Source organism: Theobroma cacao, chromosome 2, assembly GCF_000208745.1.
Source record: "Theobroma cacao cultivar B97-61/B2 chromosome 2, Criollo_cocoa_genome_V2, whole genome shotgun sequence".
In the NCBI taxonomy this organism is placed as follows: Eukaryota; Viridiplantae; Streptophyta; class Magnoliopsida; order Malvales; family Malvaceae; genus Theobroma; species Theobroma cacao.
The window spans coordinates 4998524-5022172 of NC_030851.1; the positions used below are offsets into that span (position 1 = coordinate 4998524).

General features: G+C 34.2%; 5 protein-coding genes across 5 annotated transcripts; 2 read left to right on the top strand and 3 right to left on the bottom strand.

Annotated features, from left to right (window-relative positions):
- Window positions 1598–2620, top strand: LOC18607928 (protein FAR1-RELATED SEQUENCE 5). Its single transcript, XM_018114851.1, has 2 exons — window positions 1598–2057; window positions 2157–2620. Exons 1-2 carry the CDS (start codon window positions 1598–1600, stop codon window positions 2618–2620), a joined length of 924 nt encoding a protein of 307 aa, XP_017970340.1.
- Window positions 14111–16244, top strand: LOC18607931 (pentatricopeptide repeat-containing protein At2g15690). The gene has a single exon (XM_007042355.2). It carries the CDS (start codon window positions 14189–14191, stop codon window positions 16028–16030), a length of 1842 nt encoding a protein of 613 aa, XP_007042417.2. The 5' UTR covers window positions 14111–14188; the 3' UTR covers window positions 16031–16244.
- On the bottom strand, window positions 16994–17811 carry LOC18607932 (calmodulin-like protein 1). Its single transcript, XM_018115983.1, is given in 2 exon segments — window positions 16994–17281; window positions 17284–17811. Coding segments are annotated over 2 exon segments (552 nt in total). The 5' UTR covers window positions 17621–17811; the 3' UTR covers window positions 16994–17066.
- LOC18607934 (protein disulfide-isomerase SCO2) lies at window positions 17896–19975 on the bottom strand. The gene is made up of 3 exons (XM_007042359.2): window positions 19364–19975; window positions 19133–19259; window positions 17896–18213 (listed from the first exon to the last, which is right to left on the bottom strand). Exons 1-3 carry the CDS (start codon window positions 19730–19732, stop codon window positions 18140–18142), a joined length of 570 nt encoding a protein of 189 aa, XP_007042421.1. The 5' UTR covers window positions 19733–19975; the 3' UTR covers window positions 17896–18139.
- On the bottom strand, window positions 20108–23356 carry LOC18607933 (putative leucine-rich repeat receptor-like serine/threonine-protein kinase At2g14440). Its single transcript, XM_018115982.1, has 9 exons — window positions 23229–23356; window positions 22451–22994; window positions 21564–22027; window positions 21330–21465; window positions 21097–21168; window positions 20919–20987; window positions 20736–20807; window positions 20566–20637; window positions 20108–20433 (listed from the first exon to the last, which is right to left on the bottom strand). Exons 1-9 carry the CDS (start codon window positions 23302–23304, stop codon window positions 20403–20405), a joined length of 1536 nt encoding a protein of 511 aa, XP_017971471.1. The 5' UTR covers window positions 23305–23356; the 3' UTR covers window positions 20108–20402.

Below are 23649 nucleotides of genomic sequence, written 5' to 3' on the forward strand. Positions count from 1 at the left end.
TTTGAATTATCATTATTTTTACCCTTACTATTCTTTATTTAAAAATTAAAATTTACACATCGTTAAACACTTTTAATCCAAAAATATAAATTTAAATATTTATTTTTCATGAAATTGAGATTATTTTTACTTTATTGACTTGTTACGTTAACTCTTACACACTTACGTTAAGATTTAAAATTTAGTTATTTATCTTTTATGAGTTTTTATGTCAATTCTTATTACTTTACGTTAATGATTTTTAATCGTACCGTTTAGGTTATTTAATGACAACTTTAATTAAATTACATGTGTTTTATTTTTGTTATTATGCATTTTTAATTTTGATTTTCTAATTTGTTATAGTGTCAATCCTATAAATGTGAAATTTCCACCACTGAATAAAAGCAAAGCAAATAAACGGTTTTTATTAAAACCCTAAAAAAAAGTCCATCAAAGGAAGGAGTTTCCCCAGTGAAGGAATTTTCTGCCAGAGGTTGGAGGTGGAGGACTCTCATATTCACGTTCAATAACTGGACAATTTTGCTGTATTAGCTTTACAACAGCAAGCCCATCCTTTGTCAAATAGTTTGCAGATCAAGATACTATACCAAAGCTTTACAGGTATGAGCTTTTCCCCTTATGGCATATTAAATTTTCATTTATCCTTTTTATTTTCCCTTGATTCTTAATGTGAGTCTGTTTTCAAAATTTTTTGCAACCGGTCAAAACAGAAATTTTATTTATTTTTGCATGGCAAGAATGTGCGTCAAGTAGCATAACAATTCTTGATTAGTCTTTTTCTTCTGTGTTTGCATAATTTCAGCATCAGACTTTTTCACTTCACGCCAAATAATTATCATAGGAAATGGCCGTACACCGTACCTTACCAGTATTCAGAACCTTTCTCATGCTCCTAACTAGTTCCGTTATGGTCTCCTTAGCCCCGTTGGTTTATTGTCTTCGATGGCCCTTTACCCTTGTCTTCTATCCTGTTGTTTTCAGCCCCAGACAGATCCAGGAAAATTTTGTTGGCCAAGCAAATGAGACTTTGAATTTATTCCTGGCATCTGTGAATTACAAACTCAATGATAAATATGCATCAACTTCTAGAGAACCTAAATTGTTTAAAAAATGAACAGAAAATAGTATTGAAGATGAAAATAAGGTCTGCACATTTGCATTCGATTTCAATGTATTTATATATTGTAGAAGTGTAGGACTTGATAGATTGTTACAGAAATAAAATCTTATTAGAAAATATGTTGATCTCTTGAGATATTGAAGAGATTGTTAGAAAAATAAAATCTTATTAGAAAATATCTTATTAACTATTTTAATTTTCGAACACTTTTCAAGTCATCTGTGTCTAACCGCTATTGGTATTTAACCTTCCTTGTGACTTGTTCTAAAAATCTAAAGGGGAAGGCAATGACTTGTACCCTCGGAATTGCACTTGAATGAGACTTGTAAGTTTGCTTTGCTAGTGATGGAATGGACAACCATGTTTTCTATAATTTCTCCAATATTATTATAGTGTAGTAAGTTTTTTATTTAATATTTCATGAGTATTTAAGGTTGTAATTATATATTTTTTATGTTTAATATGTGTAGGTTAATGGAGAATAAAGAAAATAATTTGTTAGATGCAAAATATTTGCATGAACTTTCAAAAGATGATATACTGGGTTTGGAGTTTGATGATTTAGAAGATGTTTATGAATTTTATAAAGCATATGCTTGTGCAATGGGCTTTGGTGTTCGTAAAGGTGGCTGTAGGCGAAACAAAGATGGAATTGAAGTTATGAAGCATTTTGCTTGTTCGAAGGAAGGACATAAGGCTGAAAAAAGGGAAAAGCTAGAAAATCGGGCGCGAGAGCCTAAAAGGTCATCTAGAATAGATTGCAAGGCTAACATTCGGGTCATTTTGAACAAAGATATAGGAAAATGGTATGTTTCACATTGTGAACTTGAACATAATCATCAGATGGTAAATCCCGCTCAAATATGTTTCATTCGTTCGAATAGGCAAATTAAAGTAGCCGATGTCTGTGAAGCAAAAGCTATGAAAGTTGCAGGTATCAAAACATGTCAAGTAATGAATGTTTTTGCAGCTTAAGCAGGGGGCATTCAAAATGTTGGTTTTACTCGTAAAGATTTTTATAATCGTATGGCAGCCGAAAGACATGCTGAAGTCAATAATGGTGATGTTCAAGCGACGCTGTTATATTTTGGAGTGAAAAAAGAAATAGATAATGGCTTCTACATGAAGCATACGACTTATGATGATAACAAACTGAAGAATTTATTTTGGGTTGATTCGATAACAAGATCAGATTATGCTTGTTTCGGTGATGTTTTGGCATTTGACACAACTTATAAGAAAAACACATTTAATTTGCCTCTTTTGGTTTTCATTGGTGTGAACCATCATCATATGACCACCATTTTTGCATTAGCATTCTTCACAAATGAAGATGCTAAAAGCTATATTTGGGCTTTGACCACATTTTTGGAATGTATGATGAACAAAAAGCCAATATCTGTGGTTATTGATGGGGATCGAGCTATGAGAAAGGCATTGAAAATGGTGTTCCCTGGAGTACGACACAGGCTATGCTCTTGGCATCTTGCCCCATAATGCCCAAGCAAACATACCACTACCTGGATTCATTCAGAATTTAAAAGCTTGCATGAAATCTTGGTGGACGATGGATAGCTTTGAAAGAGAATGGAAAGAGATGGTAAAAAAGTTTGTATTACAAGGACATCAATGGATAGATGAGATGTATAAAAAGAAGCATATGTGGGCGCAATCACACTTGAGTGGTCATTTCTTCGGAACAATTACAAGTACATCATGTTGTGAAGGTTTGAATTCTTTTATAGCTTCTCTTGCAAAAGAGAGGAAGACGTTATTGGAGTGTGTTAGAGCAATTGAAGATGGAATTAAAAATATTCGAAATAATGAGATTGGTGAAGATTACATATCCATCCATACAGAGCCAGTTTCAAGCTAAATTTTCAAAGATATTGAAAAGCATGCTGCAAGTGTTTATACAAAGAAGAGCATTCAAAAAGTTTATAGATGAGATGAGTCTACAACAATTGTTTTACCATGAATGTCGCTTCGAGGATGAGCCATCTATACGGGTGTACCAGTTGATGAAGTATGGAGATCTTTCTGAGCGAATACGTGTGGAGTTTCATGTAGATGATGAAAACATAAAATGCTCATGTCTTAAATTTGAAACAAATGGTATACCATGTCCACATATCATTCATGTGATGATTTTAGAGCAATTAAATAGGATCCCTTTGAATCTCATAATGAAAAGATGGACAAAAAATGCCAAAGATGATGCACCTGCAGTTGTGGATGATAATGTTGATCCTAAATACCAGACAATCCTACGGTATGCTTCTCTGAGCTCTCACTGTAATAGGTTATGTCATGTCGCTTCTCAATTCGCCGAGACATTTAACAAAGCAAGGAGTGAAATAGCTAGTTTAACAAGACGATATGAAGAGATGTGCAAAGTCAATACAGATGGAATTTCTAATTTGACAGAGCATGTTCGTGATCCGACTAGAGTGAAAGTTAAGGGCAAAGTTGGAGCTAAATCTGAAGGGAGAAAAAAGCCACGAAAATGTGGCAATTGTAGGATGGAAGGTCACACAAGGAATAAATGTCCACAACTAGAGCTAACACTTCGTAGTTTGGACTCAAGCAGTTGCCTTCTTGATGATAATGATGTTGATGTATATGAGAGAAATAAAGAAATATGGCCATCTCAATTGGGAACACTTTTTGGTGGTGATTCATCGGAGGTATAATAATATAACATATATTATTATTAAACGACTAATGATGATAATTATTACATATTTGTTTTATTTATTATCTGTTTTCTTTTTTTATAGGAAGAATAACGCATAAAAATGACAATGATGTTCCAATGAGAAGCTGCAGGTACGTAAATTTGCAATTTTAATGGGAACTTACACCTGCCAATTAGTATCTGCCAACTTTTGTAATGTGAAGGAAGTACATCAATGATATTCTTTCTTACTACTACAGAAATGAGATTTATTCATTTGTTTGTTTGTGTCGATTGGAGTGGGCAATGATATTGATAAGGCTGTGTTCTTAATAGTTAAAAGTGTTAAGTCTGACATGTATCCTGATGCTGTAGTGTGAAACTAGCAAGGCAAGGCAACAATAAGTTGCCTTGATCGGAACTTGTAAAATATTGTCTTTGTAGTGTTATACTTCTTTTTGACCGCGGTGGCATGATTCTGTATCGCATTTGTAAAAAATTACAATAGCTGTATGGGCCACTATAATGACCACATGTTTTATTTTTCTTTTTTTCCCTTGAATGATAAGTATATTTACATGTTCCACTGTGATGACTTCTCTCATATCTCTATCTCCCTTGGGATGAGCCCTTATTTTTTAGCCCTCTAAAATATTTGTTTTCTCTGGTGTTAATATATGGAGTAATGCTGGTTCCACTCTTCAATTAGGTTCGAGATGCAAAAATAAAGGTTTTTGGAAGCCTGAAGCAAGATACTGATGAAGATCGGTTAGAATGGAAAATTTTAGCTCAATCTCTCAAGGTTAGAACTCTCTCTCCACCTTTTTTTTAGTTTGTATATCCTATCCAATGAGTTGAATCATCTCAAATTGCATCTAAGCTTTGCTTATTTCTTTGGTTTATTTTTAAGCTCGGCTTAACCATTCCTGATGGAGAATAAGAGCGGAGACCCGCAGATGGCTTTGAAATCTGCAGCATGAGCAGCAGAGATTTGGAAATGAAATTGAAGGCTAAATTTGGATCACAGTTTCAGCACTTAAGGCGTCCACAATCAATACTAACCTTCATAGGCTCCAGCCTCTACCATTCAAAACAAATTACAAATAACACTTTGAATTGGTTTGACTGGTGTTTTTATTATTTGATTTTTACTCTAAAGAATTTCGATTCTTTTATGTAAAATAAAGCTTTAGTTGACAAGTGCTTCGTGGTCCTCTCATTAAAGAACAAACCAACAACCATTCATATAAGAACACATTCAAGGACACGTTGATCTGTTTATGCATTGCGAAATGCTGTAAATGCCGTCGTATCATATAGATTTTGTTTATGCAGTAGAGGCTAGCCTTGGCTTTACGGGCATTTACTCAGTCAACAAACAGTAGGAGACATATGCAAGCTTCAAAGTATCTGCCAACTTGTAAGAAATATTTAGGAAGTGTCCAAAATGATTAATTGTCTGCTTGCATTTTGAGGTACACCACAGCGGCCAGAGGCCCCACGGAAGACAATCATTAAGCAACATAAGTTATAGTTTTGAAGTAAAACAGGCCCCACCCGGGATTTTGAATTGTTATCTAACAGTTTAACAGAAGCCTAACATGCCTAATCCAGGGTATTTTAGTATAACAGTTGTAATATTGTCAAGGTACCAGTTTTTTCCTTCTCTCTATCTCTCACAGTATGCACACCTATTCTCTTTGTGAGTAGCTCTGACATTTCTCAATGGCTGTTGCTTTGAACTCCAGGGCACCTAATTTATGCATTCTCGTGCAATTCAGGAGACAGAGAAAGTTGAGGCTAGCTCCTTCATTTTAGAATAATCCTAAAACAACTTTAATTATAATAATAATAATAAAACAACTTTAATTTAATAATATTATAAAAGATGCATGTGCTAATGGCCTCTTTTAATAACATTAAAACTTTGTCGAACTATTAATATAACAATAAAGTCAAATAATGAAAAAGAATTTATTATTGATGAATGATTCATACATTAATAAATGAAACATAAGCTTAAAGTCGTTTTCTGGTTGCATCATAATCGATGTTCTTATTATGCAAACCAGTATGAATAGCATTCATCACAACTGAACGATTTTTGTTATGAGGGTGCTTGACAAGATAAGCCAACAAAAGAGACCGATCCAATTCCTCTACACACTGCAAAAAGCAAATAATATTAAAAAATATTTATTGAGTATGAAATGAAATGTAATGGACTTACCACTTCATGGTAGGTATTGAGGTGCACAGTTTGCATAAACTTGCATACATACATGCCACAATTATAGCTGCAAAAATTATAAAATTTGATGATCAAATTAAGATATATGTTTTAATAAAATGTTTTCATAATTTAATAAAATTAAATATTTTATTATGCATTTACCTGTTTGACTGTCGTGGAACATAATTGGGGACAACAATTTCCCAACAAGTTTCTTTACTGGCAAATAAAGTTCCTTCAAAAAGCTTTTCAAAATATGCGGCCTGCACCACTTTTAAATATATGTACATGAAAAAATCATGCAATTTATATAATTTAATCATGTAAATTAAGACATTGTGTTAAATTGATTGTTTACCTCTTTTTTTATCGCATTCAATCTTCTGGTTTCACCTTTGGATAATGGTAAGGAGTCAAACACTTTAATAACCTTCTATTTTAAGTTTAATACACATAAATATCAATGCATATTACTGTCATTCATCGGCACAAAGATCTGAAAAATACACGATATAAAATTCAAAGTAATTAAAAAGCAATTACGTGAATTAAAACTATTTTTATTAGCCAGCATACTGAAATCTAAGTGCAATATTATAAAAACCTGTATTGCACCAGGCCATTACAAAACATAAAAATAAATGTTGAACAAATTTATATTACCATTTCACAATTTTGTCTGGAACTCATGTATGGCTGGAGACCTCGTTGGTTTAAATCTTTAAAGTCAATTGTTGGATTGCGTAAGATACAATCCTATTGCAATACAAAAACCATCATACATATTTCTAGTATACATAATTCATTAAATTACGTAATCAAAATAATTGAAAAATTATAATATATTTGATAAAAATATTAATGAAATTGATATCTTACAGAAACAAAACATGGCATATACCATATTGTCCAAGGGTTTGATTCTTCCTTGGCATTTAGCATGCACGCATAATCCACCATATTAATTACCTTCAACCATTTTTTTGGGTCAAGAATTGAGAAAAACTGCAAACATACCCATATATTTATATAATTAAACCATAATGAACAATTCAACTTACTGTATCATCAAGCCACTTCCTTGGTTCCAATGTCATCATCTCACTCCTAATTGCATATGTATCAATGAAATCAACAATTTTCTCCTCACTACGTTAAGAAATAATTAATCAACATTTTTTATTAAAAAAAAACAAAATATGAAAAAACTATTAAAACTACCTGTTTGAATGTTNCATATATATTATATATATATATATATATATTAATATATATATATATATAATTAAACCATAATGAACAATTCAACTTACTGTATCATCAAGCCACTTCCTTGGTTCCAATGTCATCATCTCACTCCTAATTGCATATGTATCAATGAAATCAACAATTTTCTCCTCACTACGTTAAGAAATAATTAATCAACATTTTTTATTAAAAAAAAACAAAATATGAAAAAACTATTAAAACTACCTGTTTGAATGTTTATTCCACACATAGTTGCATATATCATTTAAATCATCGGGTAGTTTATAAGGTGATGAAACACTTGGACTCCGTGGACAAACTTTTATAATAATATAAATTTCATTACAGCATTAGTATAAAAAAAATTCAACAAAATAGAAAAAATGTTATTATCTCAATACCTTTGACCTAGAATTCTTAATTGCATTTTTATGCACTTTCTGCTTAACATTAGGGATTGGATATGACAAATGTTCTTTATTCACCAATGTAGGAGCAAAGGATGCCGCATCCAATAGATACTCTTGATCACCTTCATTGGACCGAATCGAAACTATTTCAACGTTCTCTAAGGTCTATGAGAATTATTAACACAGTGTAGCGAATTTTGAATAAGCTATTTAAAAACAAATATTCTTTACAAAACACTGCGTTAGCAAATAATTCATGCATATCATTCAACCAAAATACATAATTAGTAATCTATATTCATACCTTTATATTTTCCTTTCTAACTATGTATCTCTTTACTTTGTCTTTCATAGGAGCTGTTGGAGATGACATATTTTCCTTCAAAGTAGGGCATGGAGATAAAAAACATTTATCATTTACTATTGATAGATGATGCAAAGTCAATTCCTTTGGGAACTCTTTAGGTGATTCATTGGGAAAATCCTGGATAGTATTATAGTTTCCCAAGTTATCACAAGATAAAACAATATTAGACCCTCTTTCATTGGCTGTTGGTGCATTGGATTGACCATAATTTGAACCATTTTCCTTACATAAAGATTCTTCTCTTGCATGTTCATCTCTCGTAGGATTACCACCATGTGATGTAGTGCAAACAATTTTGGGCACACAAAACTCTTTAAATCGAATAGCTTCAATATCAGCCTTTATTGTCGCTATATCATTTTTTAAGCTAACGAAAACCTCATACTCCCGTTGCTTCTCTTTTTTTTCAGCTTTTGATTATTTTTTTCATACTCCAATAATTCCTTCAACTTTTCAATTTCACACTTCAAACTTTCATACTCTCGTTGCTTCTCTTTTTCTTTCAGCTGTTGATTATTTTTTTCATACTCCAATAATTCCTTCAACTTTTTCATTTCACACTTCAAACTCTCATACTCTTGTTGCTTCTCTTTTTCTTTCAGCTGTTGATTATTTTTATCATACTCCAATAATCCCTTCAACTTTTCAATTTCATACTTCAAACTCTTAATTTCACTCTTTAATTCCTCTTTGTTATCAACACATTTACATATATCCTACAAAAATGAAATATAAAATTTTAACTATAGTAAATGACAATTATAACAATGCAAATTAAAGTTATAAATGCATACTTTGATTTGAGAGGATAAATGAGAATCAAATGACAACTTTCCCTTTGACTTCATGTCCATAGTTGGTGTGATGATATATGCCTACAGATTCAACCAATATATATATTTCTCAATATGAGAGAATATTTAAACCAAATTATATTAACTTTTATTGAAAAAAAATATTAATCACATCACCTGAACATTTTTTGAATTTTTAAAATCTTTGATACGAGTCAATCATCCATCAATTTTTTCTTGGTTCCATACAGCGATCCGAGGTAAAAAATGTTGACCATATTTATTGTCAAATCGTGCACCAGATATATGATCCAAAAAAACTATCTGTAAAAATATCATAGAAGGAAAAAAATACAATATCCAATATAAATTTTTCATAAAAAATACAATATCATAACATGATGTAAAAAAAAAATATATTTTAGCACCTAACCTGAAGAATCAAAACACATCCACTCAACCATGTTGTTTTTCCATCCTTCTTCTTCATCCTATTGAGAAAATTTGATATTCCCGATAACAACATTTCACACACATGCTTCGATAAGTTCATAGTTGTATTACAACCTATATTATGTAGGCAAGATATGTATTTTTTTTCTGTATAGGTAGATGCTGATGGGCAAAGCAAACAACCTATTGCATACAAAAAAAATTTACCTTTGAACTCATCCGAATCTTTATGTAACATTGGCAATTCCTTTTCTAAATCACTAAATTTTATGAATCCATTATTAATAATTTTAAATTGATTTCATAAACTTGTAATTGTACGATCATCTTCTGCAAAAGCAATAGGGGCCCCCTCAGTTGACAAACCAATAATAATTGACACTATCTCAGATGTCAATGGAATCTCATAATCATATAATTTCAAACACCCCTTGTTTAAGTCAACCATTTTAATCAACCACAAACAAAGATCCCTGTTTAGTTTATACTCTTGTAGATGAATCAAGCCTCCAAGTCCAATAGCACGAATTGAATCATTATATTCAGAACCAATATTTTGTAATAACTTGTAGAACCGAAAAGGACTACAACGTGTATCCCAGCAATTCTACATTACATTTAAAATTATAATATAATAGTATTAGTGTCATGAATAAATAAAATGTATTGTAGCATTCACCATTTACCTTTTTGACAAACATTATTAATTTTATAATTTTAAATCTTTAATAAAATTGATAAAAATTAAACAATCAAGTAAAAATGAATTCATTCAAAAATTTGAAAAGAAAACAATAATTTTGTTTAGACATACCTATAAATTAAATAAATTATTAAAAATATATATCACTTCAAATGTATATTATTCTAATATTAAAATTCTAATAAAATAATCAACATGACACTTACCTTATTAACCTTTGCATTGAGTTTTTTTTTTCCTCCAGATATCGCAAACGGTCTACTGTTGCTAAATTTTTAAAAACTAACTTCCTCTCATTAGGAAGAGATGCAAAAGTTTTTGCAATATCTCCCCTAACCTGTTAAAAAATAATTAAGATAAAAGAATTATTCACAATCATTCACTCAAATTTGAAACTATATTAAAATTATACATTTCAAAAGGTTATATTTATACACCTTGTTTGTCAATTTCATCTTTTTACCCTTTTCGTTTTCACCACAAATGGATTCACTGTCAAGAAAAAAAAATTATTATAAACTAAATTTAATCGTCAACATAGACATCAATATGTAATAAATTTCACAATGTAATGAACAATAATACTTACAATTATGTCAAATAAAAAAAAGCAACATGTGTACACACTTACTAGTAAAAAATAAAGGCATTCTTAGGTCGCTTTTGACGACAAGATTTGTTAATGACTTGGCTTTTGTTGCCATCTATGTTTTCATGGTTTTCACCTTTTTCCAAAACGAAATCCATGCAAGAAGTTTTTGTCATAATCTCAACATCTCTTATTATTGTTGTCATATATTTTCTAACAGTCGTATCTGTAAAACTGCATTACAAAGTAAATATAATCAACCTTAAATAGGATTATGAATTGAATAATTGTTATGACAAACATCAATAACAAATACCAAAGCATAAATTAAAAAGTTATACAATAATGATGTTCAAACACAACTAGATTTTTGTTAACTTATAAATCATATTATTTTTTAAAAATTCTAATAAAAACTATTTAAAAAAATAGGTTAGATGCAAACTATTCCCATAAAATTTTAAATCAATTTCCATAAGCTAGTTATTAGTATGAATGACATTCAGAGTAGTGAGTTCAAAAATAGGAAAGTAACAATGATTCAGCTTTTCTTTTCTTTCAAAATATTCCTGGGCATATTGAACATGGGTATTTAAACATTTATTAAACCAAATGCAAGCCATATATCATTCATTAAAGATGCAGCTGCCACTCGACCACCTGAGAATCTTCATCACCGGCTTAAAGTGCTTCAAACAATTTGTATTAAATTATCATGCAGTAAAACAGGAAAAACCAAGGTAAATACAATTAATACCGGGCCTCCAGTTGTTCTTGGGATGGCAGAAATGGAAACAATGTCTATATATGTCTGAGTAGTGACAAATACGTCAACACAGACTTGTTACATGTTTCGATATAAAGAGCATGGTCAGAAAAATCAGTCATAGCCACAGATATATGTAACCAGCAAAATTTTCAACAAGCATTCACTAGACAATTTTTTTTATCACATTACAATGATATCGAGGACAAAAGAAATCACTCAAAGTTTACCTGATACTCAGCAAACTCAATTGCCATTGTCTTGAGAATTTTGTCAGCAAGTTGCAGTAATTATGCGCCTCTTAATCAAATAGAAAGTTAAAGAATATTCTTGCCATTTCGCAAGGTTTTGATGCTGATATCGGTTAGAGTGAAAGACCTTCTAGGAAGGTTGACATTGCAGGAGAAGGTTCGACTGCTGGTAAACAATGCTGCACTAGTTCCACGGCTCGAGATCAAAGGGTACAAATGGTGGTGATATCGGTTAAAGTGAAAGACATTCTAGGAAGGTTGACATTGCAGGAGAAGGTTAGGCTGCTGGCAAACAATGCTGCACCAGTTCCACGGCTCGGGATCAAAGGGTACGAATGGTGGTGATATCGGTTAGAGTGAAAGACCTTCTAGGAAGGTTGACATTGCAGGAGAAGGTTAGGTTGCTGGCAAACAATGCTGCACCAGTTCCACGGCTCGGGATCAAAGGGTATGAATGGTGGAGAGTCCTCATCTTCCCTGACTCCTCTATGAGAGAGAATTCTTATTTCTCTTAACTTTTTAATTTTATTTTTTATTAACCGATTGAACTGGTTTACGGGTTTTTTTATCAGTTTTAAATCAATGATCACAATTTAATCTCACAAATTAAACGGTGTTTATTAATTGACCTTACAGTAAAGTAAAAAATAATGACTTTACTGCAAAATTCACCATACCATCGTTGTACACATTAAAAAGTGTGCATCACCCAAGACAACACCTTTTTTCTTCATTCACCATCTTGTATAATATAATATAATTAATATAATATAAGAGAAACGTGGAAGAAAAAGAGTCTACATCACCTAATGAGTAAATAGCCCTAAGACAACCTATAATATAATAGATTCATAATATAATATAAGAGAAATGCGGAAGTAAAAAAAGGACACAGATGTAGAAAATGCGAGGGATGTGTAAATGTCAAGGGATCATTATCTTTTTTAGAAAATAATTATTAAAATATGTAATAATTTTGTTTATAAATATAAAATTTTTCATTTATTTGTTTAATGTAAAATTTCATAACATTCTCTCATTATTGCAACATCTTTATTTTGAATTATATCATTTTACATAGTGTACTTATTTGAACACTTGACGTGACATTGAAATCGAATTTGAGTTAATTTTGTTATCACTTTATTATGAGGTCATTATTTTTTTTTTTTGAAAAAAGTTAACATATTAAAATGTACAAAGTCTTTGTTTATAAATTTAAAATTTTTTTATTTATCCGATATAAGATTACTGTATCAACTAGTTAAGTAGGATAATATTATTGGTGTAAAAAGGTTAGGTAAAAGGCCTAATAATTCTATTAATAAATTCATAAAATGAATGGATCTTGTAACCTTCAAAAGAGTAAATGTCCATATTAACTAGACTAATAATCTTTCAACAAATAGTTTGGTTTTTTTAAACTTGGGTCAAGACAGTTATCGTGTTACTCATAATTTCATTGAAGTAAACCAAGCCCAAATGAAATTTGTGCTCATTAGTTCCAACATAGATTACACCTTCTTACAAATTTTATAAAGGCATTACTACATGTTCTTTTTTATTTTTGGAAGTTAAAGAAATCATTATTTTTAGGGTAAAATATTTTTACCTCTTAAATTTTGATTTAAATTATACGGAGATTCAATAGTTTTTGAAATGGACACTCCCTCTTAAAAAAATATTTTTCGTTAGATGCGTAGGTCCAGCTATTAGTCAACTGTTAATATTTTCGTCAACTTATTGACATGACAATGATAAAAAGATAATTTTATTATTGATTAATTTTTATAATAATTATTATATTTTTTATTTTTTATTAATTAAAAAAGCTACCCATGTGGGAGCATCGGTGGTCTCTTTTTTTTAAAATATAATAATAATTTTTAAAATTAATAAAAAAAAAGATATTTTAGTCTTTCATAATTTCTATTAACGATGTTTGTATTATTTGGATGAAATGTTTATTTTGAAAATTAATAAACTTTCGTGTATTTTCAATTAAAACTTAGGGAGTAAGAGTATTTTATCCTTATTTTTATTTCATTGTAAAACATAGTTGCTAATTCATCATAATATCAAAAAGAGTTTTTGTAAAGATTTAATAAGTTTTAAGTTACACAACTTAACAATTTCCCATCTCACCAATTGATTGCCATAATTTTTGTATCTCATAAAAAAAATCTAAATAAAATTTTATATTTTTGTTAAAATAAAAAAATAAAATGTAATAGTAAAATTTGATATAATTAAAGAATAATTATAAAATTTAATATTGACAAATTTATTCTTAATCCAATTTTAAAAAATAATACTAATTAACAAAGACAACTCGTCATTGGGCTAGGTTTTTGCGTGGAGGGCAAATGGAATCATGAAGCGTCATGTTCTCAAAACCCAACCCCAAAACGGACCCAGATTAATGTACACCGACGAGGGAGGGCCCGGGAAGCCCAAAAACATAAAATTACGAAAACCACAGCCTCCTGTCACCCTCTTCTCTCTAGGGTTTATTAGGGGTTTTATTCAGGATCCTCCATTTCCCCTTCGAAATAATAAAAGAAGAGCAAAAAAATGGCGTCCCTTATGGCAATACGTTGCGGACGGAGCCCATCGCCAACTCTTTCTTCTCTCCTCTTCAAGGTACGTTCTAACTGCGCTCATTTCACTTTCAGTAGCCACTTAGACAGAACCCAGGTTTCCATCCTAAACGCAAAATCTCTTAGCACCTCCCCTATCCCAGACGAGTACCTGATGCCACCAGTGCAACACCACCAAAACCAACAACCGCCAACGTCATCTGATCCTAGGGTTTTTCATGGCCAACAAAGCCCTAATTTAAATCTCCAGTGGACCCCACAAAACCAGGGTTACCACCATCCTCCGCAACAGCGCGGAGGTCCTGGTAATAATCAGTTTAATTATCAAAATCAGGGAAGGGGATATCCTAATCAGGGTCAGGGTTATCCCAATCAAGGACAGGGCTTTCCACAACGTGAAAGCCCTAATCAGTGGAGTTCCCAGATGAATACACAAATGGCCAGAAGCCCAATATCAAAATCAGTGGAATTCCAGCAGAATCAGAGCTATCCTCAATACCAAAATGCTAATCAGATGAATACACAAATGCCCAGAAGCCCAAACCAGTGGAATAACCAAAATCAAGGTTACCCTCAAGGTAGAAATTTTAATGAAAGGGCCCCGAACAGTCAAAACCCTAGTCAATTGCACCATGAGAGCTGGAATCAAAGGCATGTGGTGGAGCATCCGCAGCCTGAGCCAGTTCCCTCACTACTAGATTTAACGCAGTTGTGTCATGATAGGAAAGTCAAAGAAGCTATTGAATTGATGGATAAAGGAGTTAAAGCGGATGCTAATTGTTTTTCATCTTTGTTTGAGTCAATTGACAATCCTAAGTCACTTGAGGATGCAAAGAAAGTTCATGATTACTTCTTGCAGTCGACTTGTAGGAGTGACCTTGGATTGAACAATAAGGTGATTGAAATGTATGCAAAATGTGCTAGCATGACTGATGCGCGAAGAGTTTTTGATCACATGCCTGATAGGAATATGGATTCTTGGCATTTGATGATAAATGGGTATGCAGACAATGGCTTGGGAGATGATGGGTTGCAGTTGTTTGAGCAGATGAGGAAATTGGGGTTGAAACCAAATGAGCAGACTTTCCTTGCAGTTCTCTCGGCTTGTGGCAGTGCAGAAGCTATAGAAGAAGGCTTTATACATTTTGCGTCGATGGAGAGTGAGTATGGAATTTCTCTGGGGTTTGAGCATTATATGGGGCTTATAGGTGTTCTTGGAAAATCTGGCCATCTTTATGAAGCTAAAGAGTATATTGAGAAAAAACTGCCTTTTGAGCCAACTGCTGAAGTGTGGGAGGCATTGAGGGATTATGCTCAAATTCATGGAGATGTTGATCTTGAAGATTATGCTGAGGAGTTGATGGTTGCTCTTGACCCATCAAAGGCTGTTGCTAATAATATCCCCACGCCACCACCAAAGAAGCGTACTGCAATCAGTATGCTGGATGGAAAAAATAGAATCAGTGAATTTCGAAATCCAACGCTTTACAAGGATGATGAAAAATTGAAGGCTTTGAAATCAATGAAAGAAGGAGGTTATGTGCCGGACACAAGGTATGTGCTTCATGACATTGATCAAGAGGCAAAAGAGCAAGCTTTGCTATACCACAGTGAGAGATTGGCGATTGCATTTGGTCTAATCAGTACCCCTGCAAGGCAAACTCTGAGGATCATCAAGAATCTCCGTGTATGTGGTGACTGTCACAATGCCATCAAGATCATATCTAGGATTGTTGGGAGGGAATTGATTATTAGAGACAACAAGCGTTTCCATCATTTCAAGGATGGCTTATGTTCTTGTGGTGATTACTGGTAAAAGGCCTCACTTTGTATGTCATGAACTCTTCCCGTTTTAGATTTGACATGTAAAGTTCCAAAATTTTAGGTGATATGCATCGCTATGAACAGAAGAGCTGTTGTTGCTAGTGTTTGGAAGTGAACGGTTCACTATCTTGAGTACTCTTCTGCTTGTTCTGATGCTCAATTAATATATATTTTTTTTATGAAGTTTTTAGTGACTGCCTTCAACATAACCATTTTCTGAATTCAATTGTCTGGAGATTTCTGTCTCTTCAGTTTAGATAATCTTAGAAGCTAAGGGGTAGAAACTTTCAAGAAGCGGTGACTAGTTCATTAGACTTTCAGCAGGAGGGATCGAGAGATGGCATTTAACTTTGGCTCCATTGTAGTTTTCCCCAGGACTCAGAAATATAATAACAAAAACACATTGGTCCCAACAGTACTCTAGGCATTTATAAGTCACATAAACTTGGTGGTAATGTGTTATTGATTTGGCATCTTGATCTGTTTGACTGTTGCAGTGAACCGAATGTTTGGATGTGAATGCTAAACAGTAGAGTCCAAGGCAAGTGAATTTACCAATATCTCAAATGCTAAAAAAAAAATGTTGGCAGTTATGTACGTGATAATATGTTGCAATCGTGCAACTGAAGCGTTTGACATGGAATGTAACATCAGTTAACCATCCTGTGTGTTTGTTAGAGCAAAAATCGAAAATTAAATACAATGCTTAGAGATGTCTGATTGCTGGAAGAGTTATGAAAAAGATGTTTAAAGTCAGAGAGCTTTATTCCTAGCGTGAATTTGATCTACAGCCTGTATTTAGCGAGCCTGGTTATATCAAAATCATCAATCAGAACAACAATGCGTCATGACTATTAGTTTAGACAGTGATTGTGATTAGAATATAAATAAATGTGCTGCAAGTTCTGTTCTTTGAAACATACAACTGTTACCTGCTAAACAGAGAAAACAAAGGTAGCACCAAAACGGCATTTTTACATTGGGCTATTAAAGAAAGAAACCCGGGGAATATAACAGAAAGGCCCCTTTTAGTCAAGCTTCATAGTGCGAGTCATCATAGTCATGAATTCATCCATGCCAACCATACCGTCGCCATCAGTGTCTACTGCTGCCACCATTTTCTGGCAATCTTGGATGGTGCACCTCTCCCCAAGCCTCCTTAATATTTCCATCACTTCCTCTGCACTTATCTTTCCATCACAGTTGAGATCAAATGTGCGGAATGCGTTCTGTATGTCCATGGTCTTAACCCACCGCTCCTCCTTTGCACTTCCACGAAGTCTTTAAAATTGATAAACCCATCTCCATCAATATCTGCCACCTGGAAAATCTTGGGCACATCTCGAGTCGTGTTTCCCTGCCCTAGAGCCCTCAACATGGCCTTGTACTCCACCTGAGAAATCTTCCCATCTTTGTTGGAGTCTAGCTTATTAAAAACTTCCCTTAGCTCATTTAAATCGGGCTGGGAAGCAGGTAATAAGCCCAAGTTCTGCCTGTCTCTGGAAAATAAGCGAGATGGTTTGGGGAAGAACTTGTTCTTCGAAAGCTTGTACTGGAATTCAAGAAAACTAACATTTGACATGACTGCTGGAGCTGTGCGCGGATGAGAGCCGGAAACAGAAATATGGATGCAATGCTTAGTACATTACGTAAATGTAAACAGCTTTCAACGTTTGAATTGCGTAAGTCAGGTGCCTTTCAATTTTATAGAATGTTCGGGTCACATGAGACTTGTTATTCTGATTCTAAAGCAAGAGATAAATTGCCTTTGAGGTTACTGTTTCTTTCTCGATCAGCTTGCAGGCCACCAATGAACAAAAGATTCTAAAGTGACAAAGTAGGATGAGAACAGAGATGTGGCAGAGGAAGAGAACCTTAAGAATACATTCTTTGATAAAGTTACAAGCAATTCCTTTAGCCTCTGATAGGTGTCAACCAGACTAATCTTTTAACCTAAATTTTCTCGCAAAGAGGCTGCCTTTCACCTCTATCCATGTAAAGGGTAATCTACATGAAATGTTGGAAAAAGGTGTTAAAAGAATAGAACTCAGACAAGCTGTTTACAAATTATTCCCGCTTAAAAAGAAAAGCTATATTTATGTCACGGTGGTTTTCCATTATCCAAATCCTCCATCACTTCAATGTCCTTACGAGCTGTTATCTTCTGCACGTAACCTGCAATGGTGACAGTATTGAATGTAACATTCTGGTCGGTATTTGAAAACAAAAGCCAAAAACTTGTTACATTAGTCATCAAACAATCAAAGAAAATTACTCATCAAATTCAGCAACTTTGTTCAGTGTCTACATTCAAAACCAATGTTAAAGAAACAAATAATATTAACAGAAGTTATTCAAGATTTTCTCAATATCGGACACATGCACACAGAGCTGGAGAACAAAATCCTGGAATCTAAAATGTAATCAGATAATGACTCAATCCAAAGCCTTCAAAGCACACCCCATAAATAAAGTTTCTTGATAAGTTAAAATCTTAATGACTGCTATATTGTCAAGTATTCTAATATTTCCTTCTAGAAAAACATGGCAAAAGGGGTTACCTTTACTCCTTTCAATCAAATTTTATGTACTACCAACAATAAGACTATTCAAGACATGATCAGAACAGTAAAAAAATCACAGAAAACAGAAGCATACGATTTAAATTTCTCAAAAAGCATCAAAATTCGTATTAGATGTGTTAAACCAACATACGCAGTTCATCAAAACCTTGGAAAGCTTCACGTTTACAACCAATGCCAACAAGGAAAGAGGACAAGACAAAAAAAAAGAAGTTTTAAACATACATTAAAAACCTCTACTACATGAAATGACTAAAGCTTAACCAGCAACTTTTGTTTGAAATCTAGACCATATGATGACCCATAGTTGTAACTTGAGGGACTCTCCAGATCTCCTTCTCATCAAATAGCTTGAATCGATAAATTGCTTTACTTTTTACATGTTGAACTATGCTTCCTAGTAAAAATAATTAAGTAGTATCATAATTGAAGTCATAAGAAAAGGCAGAAACCTTCCAAATTGGAATTCAATTTCGACTTTCTGGTAGCAAATAAGAAGAAGAAGCATTTACCAATTCCAAGGCAAGGTATACATTTGCAAATAATCTCTTTGCCTCTTTTATTGTAGTAGCTGACAAGTCCAGTCCCTTGACAACTCCTGCACTCCCCAGTCCATTCATATACCACTTCCTTACAATCCTACAAACAAAACCAATAAAAATTAAACCAATTCAATCTCTAAAGCTAAAACTTTAATGTTGGACCAAATTTAGAAAGATCTAAAAGAAAAAAAAAGAAAAGACCTGAATTTTGGGATCACATTGGAGTCGCTTATCAATTTCTTCTGGGGTAACAGGGGAAGTATCAGGGTAAGTCATGGGAAGAGGGAGAGGATCATCGTCATTACTCAAATAACTCTCTCTGTTCCTCGACCATTTCTTAACCTTAATGCTGCTACCCGCGGGAGCTTCGAGGTTGTCTTGTCCGATTCGGACACCTCCTCCGAAAATGTCGGAACTTGCCGTGGTCGAGGTCGGGAAGTGGAACCACTTGGGGAATATTAGGCCGGCGGGAATTTCGCCGGTGGCGGAGCAGCGGAGGGAGGTCCGGGATAGGCAAGGGAGTAGTGGGGATGGCTTTGCGTGAAAAAGGCTAGGGTTTGGAGGTAACATTCGGGTAAAAAATAAAAACAAAAGGCAACTTTGAGACGATTCTACTAATGATTGTATCGTTTAAAGGATGCAGAGAAAGTGTGAAGTGGGGAGGCAAAATTTGGAGAGCGGAGACTGGTGACCGACAAGAATGGGAGATTTTGCAAAGCTTCGCCGCAGTTTTGGCTATGGATTACCCCGAGAGGATTTTGGCGGGCCCACTTCTTAATTCTCTAACCAGATTTTTGGTCCTAATCGTACAATGTCACAATATCAGTTGACCTTTTTACACAGAAAAAGTTGATTAAATAATAAGAAATAAACAAAAAGATCAAAGAGACACTAGCTATCAGCTTTCACCATTTAACTCTCAAAGGAGTTTTAAACTAGTATATGTAATGCAAGCAGTACGTTTTTTACTGTATACAGGATTTTTGTGTACAGTTACAGTATGTTCCTCAGCTCAATTTTGATTTATCAAGACCAAGCAATTCTAGCATTGCATAATTACAAGGTGAGATCAGACACACAGAAATATCTAAGAGCTTCCCGCAAGAAACAAAGCAGCCGATGGATCTCTCTCCACTGTCCTCCTGCTGCAGTTGGTTCCCACTTCCCAGTAGTCCCAATGCAATCTTATGCTTGGTGCTGAAACTTTTGTTACTCTCTCTTGTAACCTTCTTTGTTAGCATTATGCTGATAGATTATTTCCAGGGGACACCCTAAACCCAGAAGCATAATCAATGGTTCAATCCAAATTAAGTCTTGCCATAAGCTTTGGAGAAAGCAAATCAGACTCATTCTAGAATTTCTGTCTATATTAAAAGAGAGAGAGATTAAGGAATTGTTATTACTGAAGATTTATGCCCTTTTTTCCTCGTAGTGCTTCAGGGATCGGACCATCAAGATTGTTGTTCTGAAGCAATCTGTCACCATTCACAAACCATCCGGTTAATGTTTTAAAGTGAAAAAGGAGACTATTTCGTAAGGATTTCGATTTTTGTTCCCCCTGGCACACACTTACATCTCACGTAGACTCCCAAGTTTGCCTAACGCTTTGGGGATTGGCCCTGTAAAATCGTTGTTCTCCAAATGCCTTCCAGGGATAATGAACAACACCAGATTAATTTAATGCAATAAATTGAATAAAGCAGAGAATAAAATATAGCAGGGAACACAGTCAGCAAGCATTTGTCAAAGAACATACAGAGTTTCAAGCCGACCCAATGAATTCATCTCTGGGATGGAACCAGAGATGTGATTCCCACCTAACCAACTGCAAGCAGATGATTCCAATGAATAGCAATCATTGCAACTTGCAAGCAAAGAACAGGTGAGGAGGTAGGAGAGTTTGGTAGCATAACTGAAGAAGCTAGTTTACTTACAGATGGTGGAGAGCAGTTAAATTATCTATACTTGGATGCAGAACGCCAGAGAGCCCAAAGTTTGTAAGATCCCTTCATATCATTAAGGGGAAAAAAAGGAGAAATACAGCGACAGAATCAGTATGTAAGTGACCAAATATGTGTTATAATATACTTTTCGCACCCCCTTTTAGAGATATTAACTGTGCTCAAGGGGCTGCTTGAAATGATATCAGTAATTCAGCACAACTTACATAGAGACAACTCTAGCCATTTCATCGTTAGAACAAGTAACTCCTGTCCATGAGTTCTCCCGGGGCAGGCATGGATCACCTGTCCAATCAGGTGGTGGGTTGTCGAAGCTTCTCGCCAATTCTTCCATAACCACCACTGGGAAATCCAAGGAGCACACATTAGTAAAACCAGTCAAAAAGGGATTGTTATGATGGATGCATGGTTGGTGAAACAAGTGACTGAGAAACAGTTACCATCTCTTGTAAGAGTTCTTCCACCAAGAGGCAGAATCTGATAGACTTCACCAGCATTGATTAGGGGCCCAACAGAACTTTTAGTGTCAGAAGTCAGGCTGATCTGTGTCTGCCCAGATAGAGGCCATTGCGATGCATACACAGTTACACCATCAGTTGTGACATTGAGATTACTGTAGAAAGTCTTCCCATTTACTGAAACACTGAAGACTCTCCAGCTATTTGTGCTCGGTTTTCGATTGTCCTGGAAATACAATGAAATGTGATAGTTGGTGCTTGGAAGTGACAGAGGTGGCCACTGGACTTCAAGTTTCTTCCCTGGGCTTGTTGTGATTGCCGTTTCAAATGCCTTGGCTGGTGGCTTGTTCCAAAATTCTGAAGTGCTTACACTGGATTGGCTTGAAACAAAGGAGTTATTGTCCTTGAATGGTTGCCACAACCGATATTGTGGATCATCTGGAAAGCTAGGTTCAAAAGATTGCACATTTAACTCCTGATCAATTCTTCCAAGCTTGTAGTTCTACTTAATTCCTCTTTCCTTCTTTTATCTTTTGCTTCATTTCCAAAATTCAAGGTAATTGCATGTGCAATTCAAATTAAGTGTATTTAATTTAAATCCAATGTATGATATTGTTCCTAATTAAGACTCTTCTAAAGCCAATTTGGGAATTCAATTTGTTCCTATTGCCATATTCTCTATTTTTCAGGCATTATATCCTGAGATAACATTTCTAGAAGTGCATCTATTCGAGTGATGAAACTATTATTTCTCAGAAAGCTTCCTAAGCAACCATCATTGATTGCACATATACATACATATAAACACAACAATATAATCAGCATATGCTTTCAAACTGAAGGGGAAAGAAATGGTTTAGTTTCCTTACCTGATGCTGTCCTCATTTCCAAAGGCACCTCTTGCCACAGTAACAAGCGCATAGTTAGCAAAATCTGTGGAATTATACATAGAATCATCAACAGTAATCACTTCAATAGCTGATATAAAAGGGCTGGAAGCCGTGTGCGTGTTTCTTGCAAGGCAAACGCTCAGGGTTTTGGTAGGGGCAACCACAATAATCTCATAAAATGAAGTCAGTCCATTTGCATAATCCTCCGTGGTATTAACAATGCTCCATTTAGTCCCTCCAATGATCTGATCAAACACCGGCGGCTCTTTCCCTCCATCAAAACCTCCATAATAGTAGATAGTTCTCACTAGATATTTCCCTCCTTTAATTGCTTGGAATTTGTAGCAATATTTTCTGGCTGACTTGTCAGGAAAGTATCGCAATGTTGTCAATACGGGCAGCAAATCTTTGTTCTTAAGAGCTGTTTTGTTTCCGACTAATGTGAAGCCATCGTCAGGGATATACGTGACTTTGGTGTCGGGTACAGTTTGTTTAACCGAGGAGCCGCAGGTTATCAACAGACCTGCATCAAGGCAAGGCGACCATGCGTAAACGAAACAGAAAGATATATATATATATAGGATAGCACTAATAGAAAGAAACATATACTTCAATGACCCAGAAAGTATGCTCTGCAAGTAAAATTAAAAGACAAAACAAAGTAGCCAAATTGGCAAAATGTGTATTTCTTATCCTGAAACGTTACGAATGTATATATTTTGTAGAGAAACATGCATGCATTGGTAAAATATGTTACCTCTAGGCTGATCAGGGGAAGAATGGACCAACAAGGGAGTGCTGACCAGCCATAGGAGGAAGATGGAGAGAGACATTGTCAAGGGGGAAAGCAAATTAACCTCCAGAAAGAATATGATTTTGAGAGGTTCTTTTTTTATTTTCTTGGGAGAGGGAATGAGAAGGGAAGGTTGGATACCCGGATGCTTCCAATTCTTCAGGGGTTGACACGTCAAGCGCTATGCATGAATATAGAAATGCAATTCAGAATCCATGAACATGCTTGACCAGGTCACCCCAATGACCCACCTTTTCCATTCTCTCACTTCTTAAAAAACTATGTAATAGCTAATTACGGTTTTTATTGGATCTGTATATTGAGAATTCATCCTTTTATTTATTATTATTTTTGTTAAACCATCCATACAACTTGAATTATATCA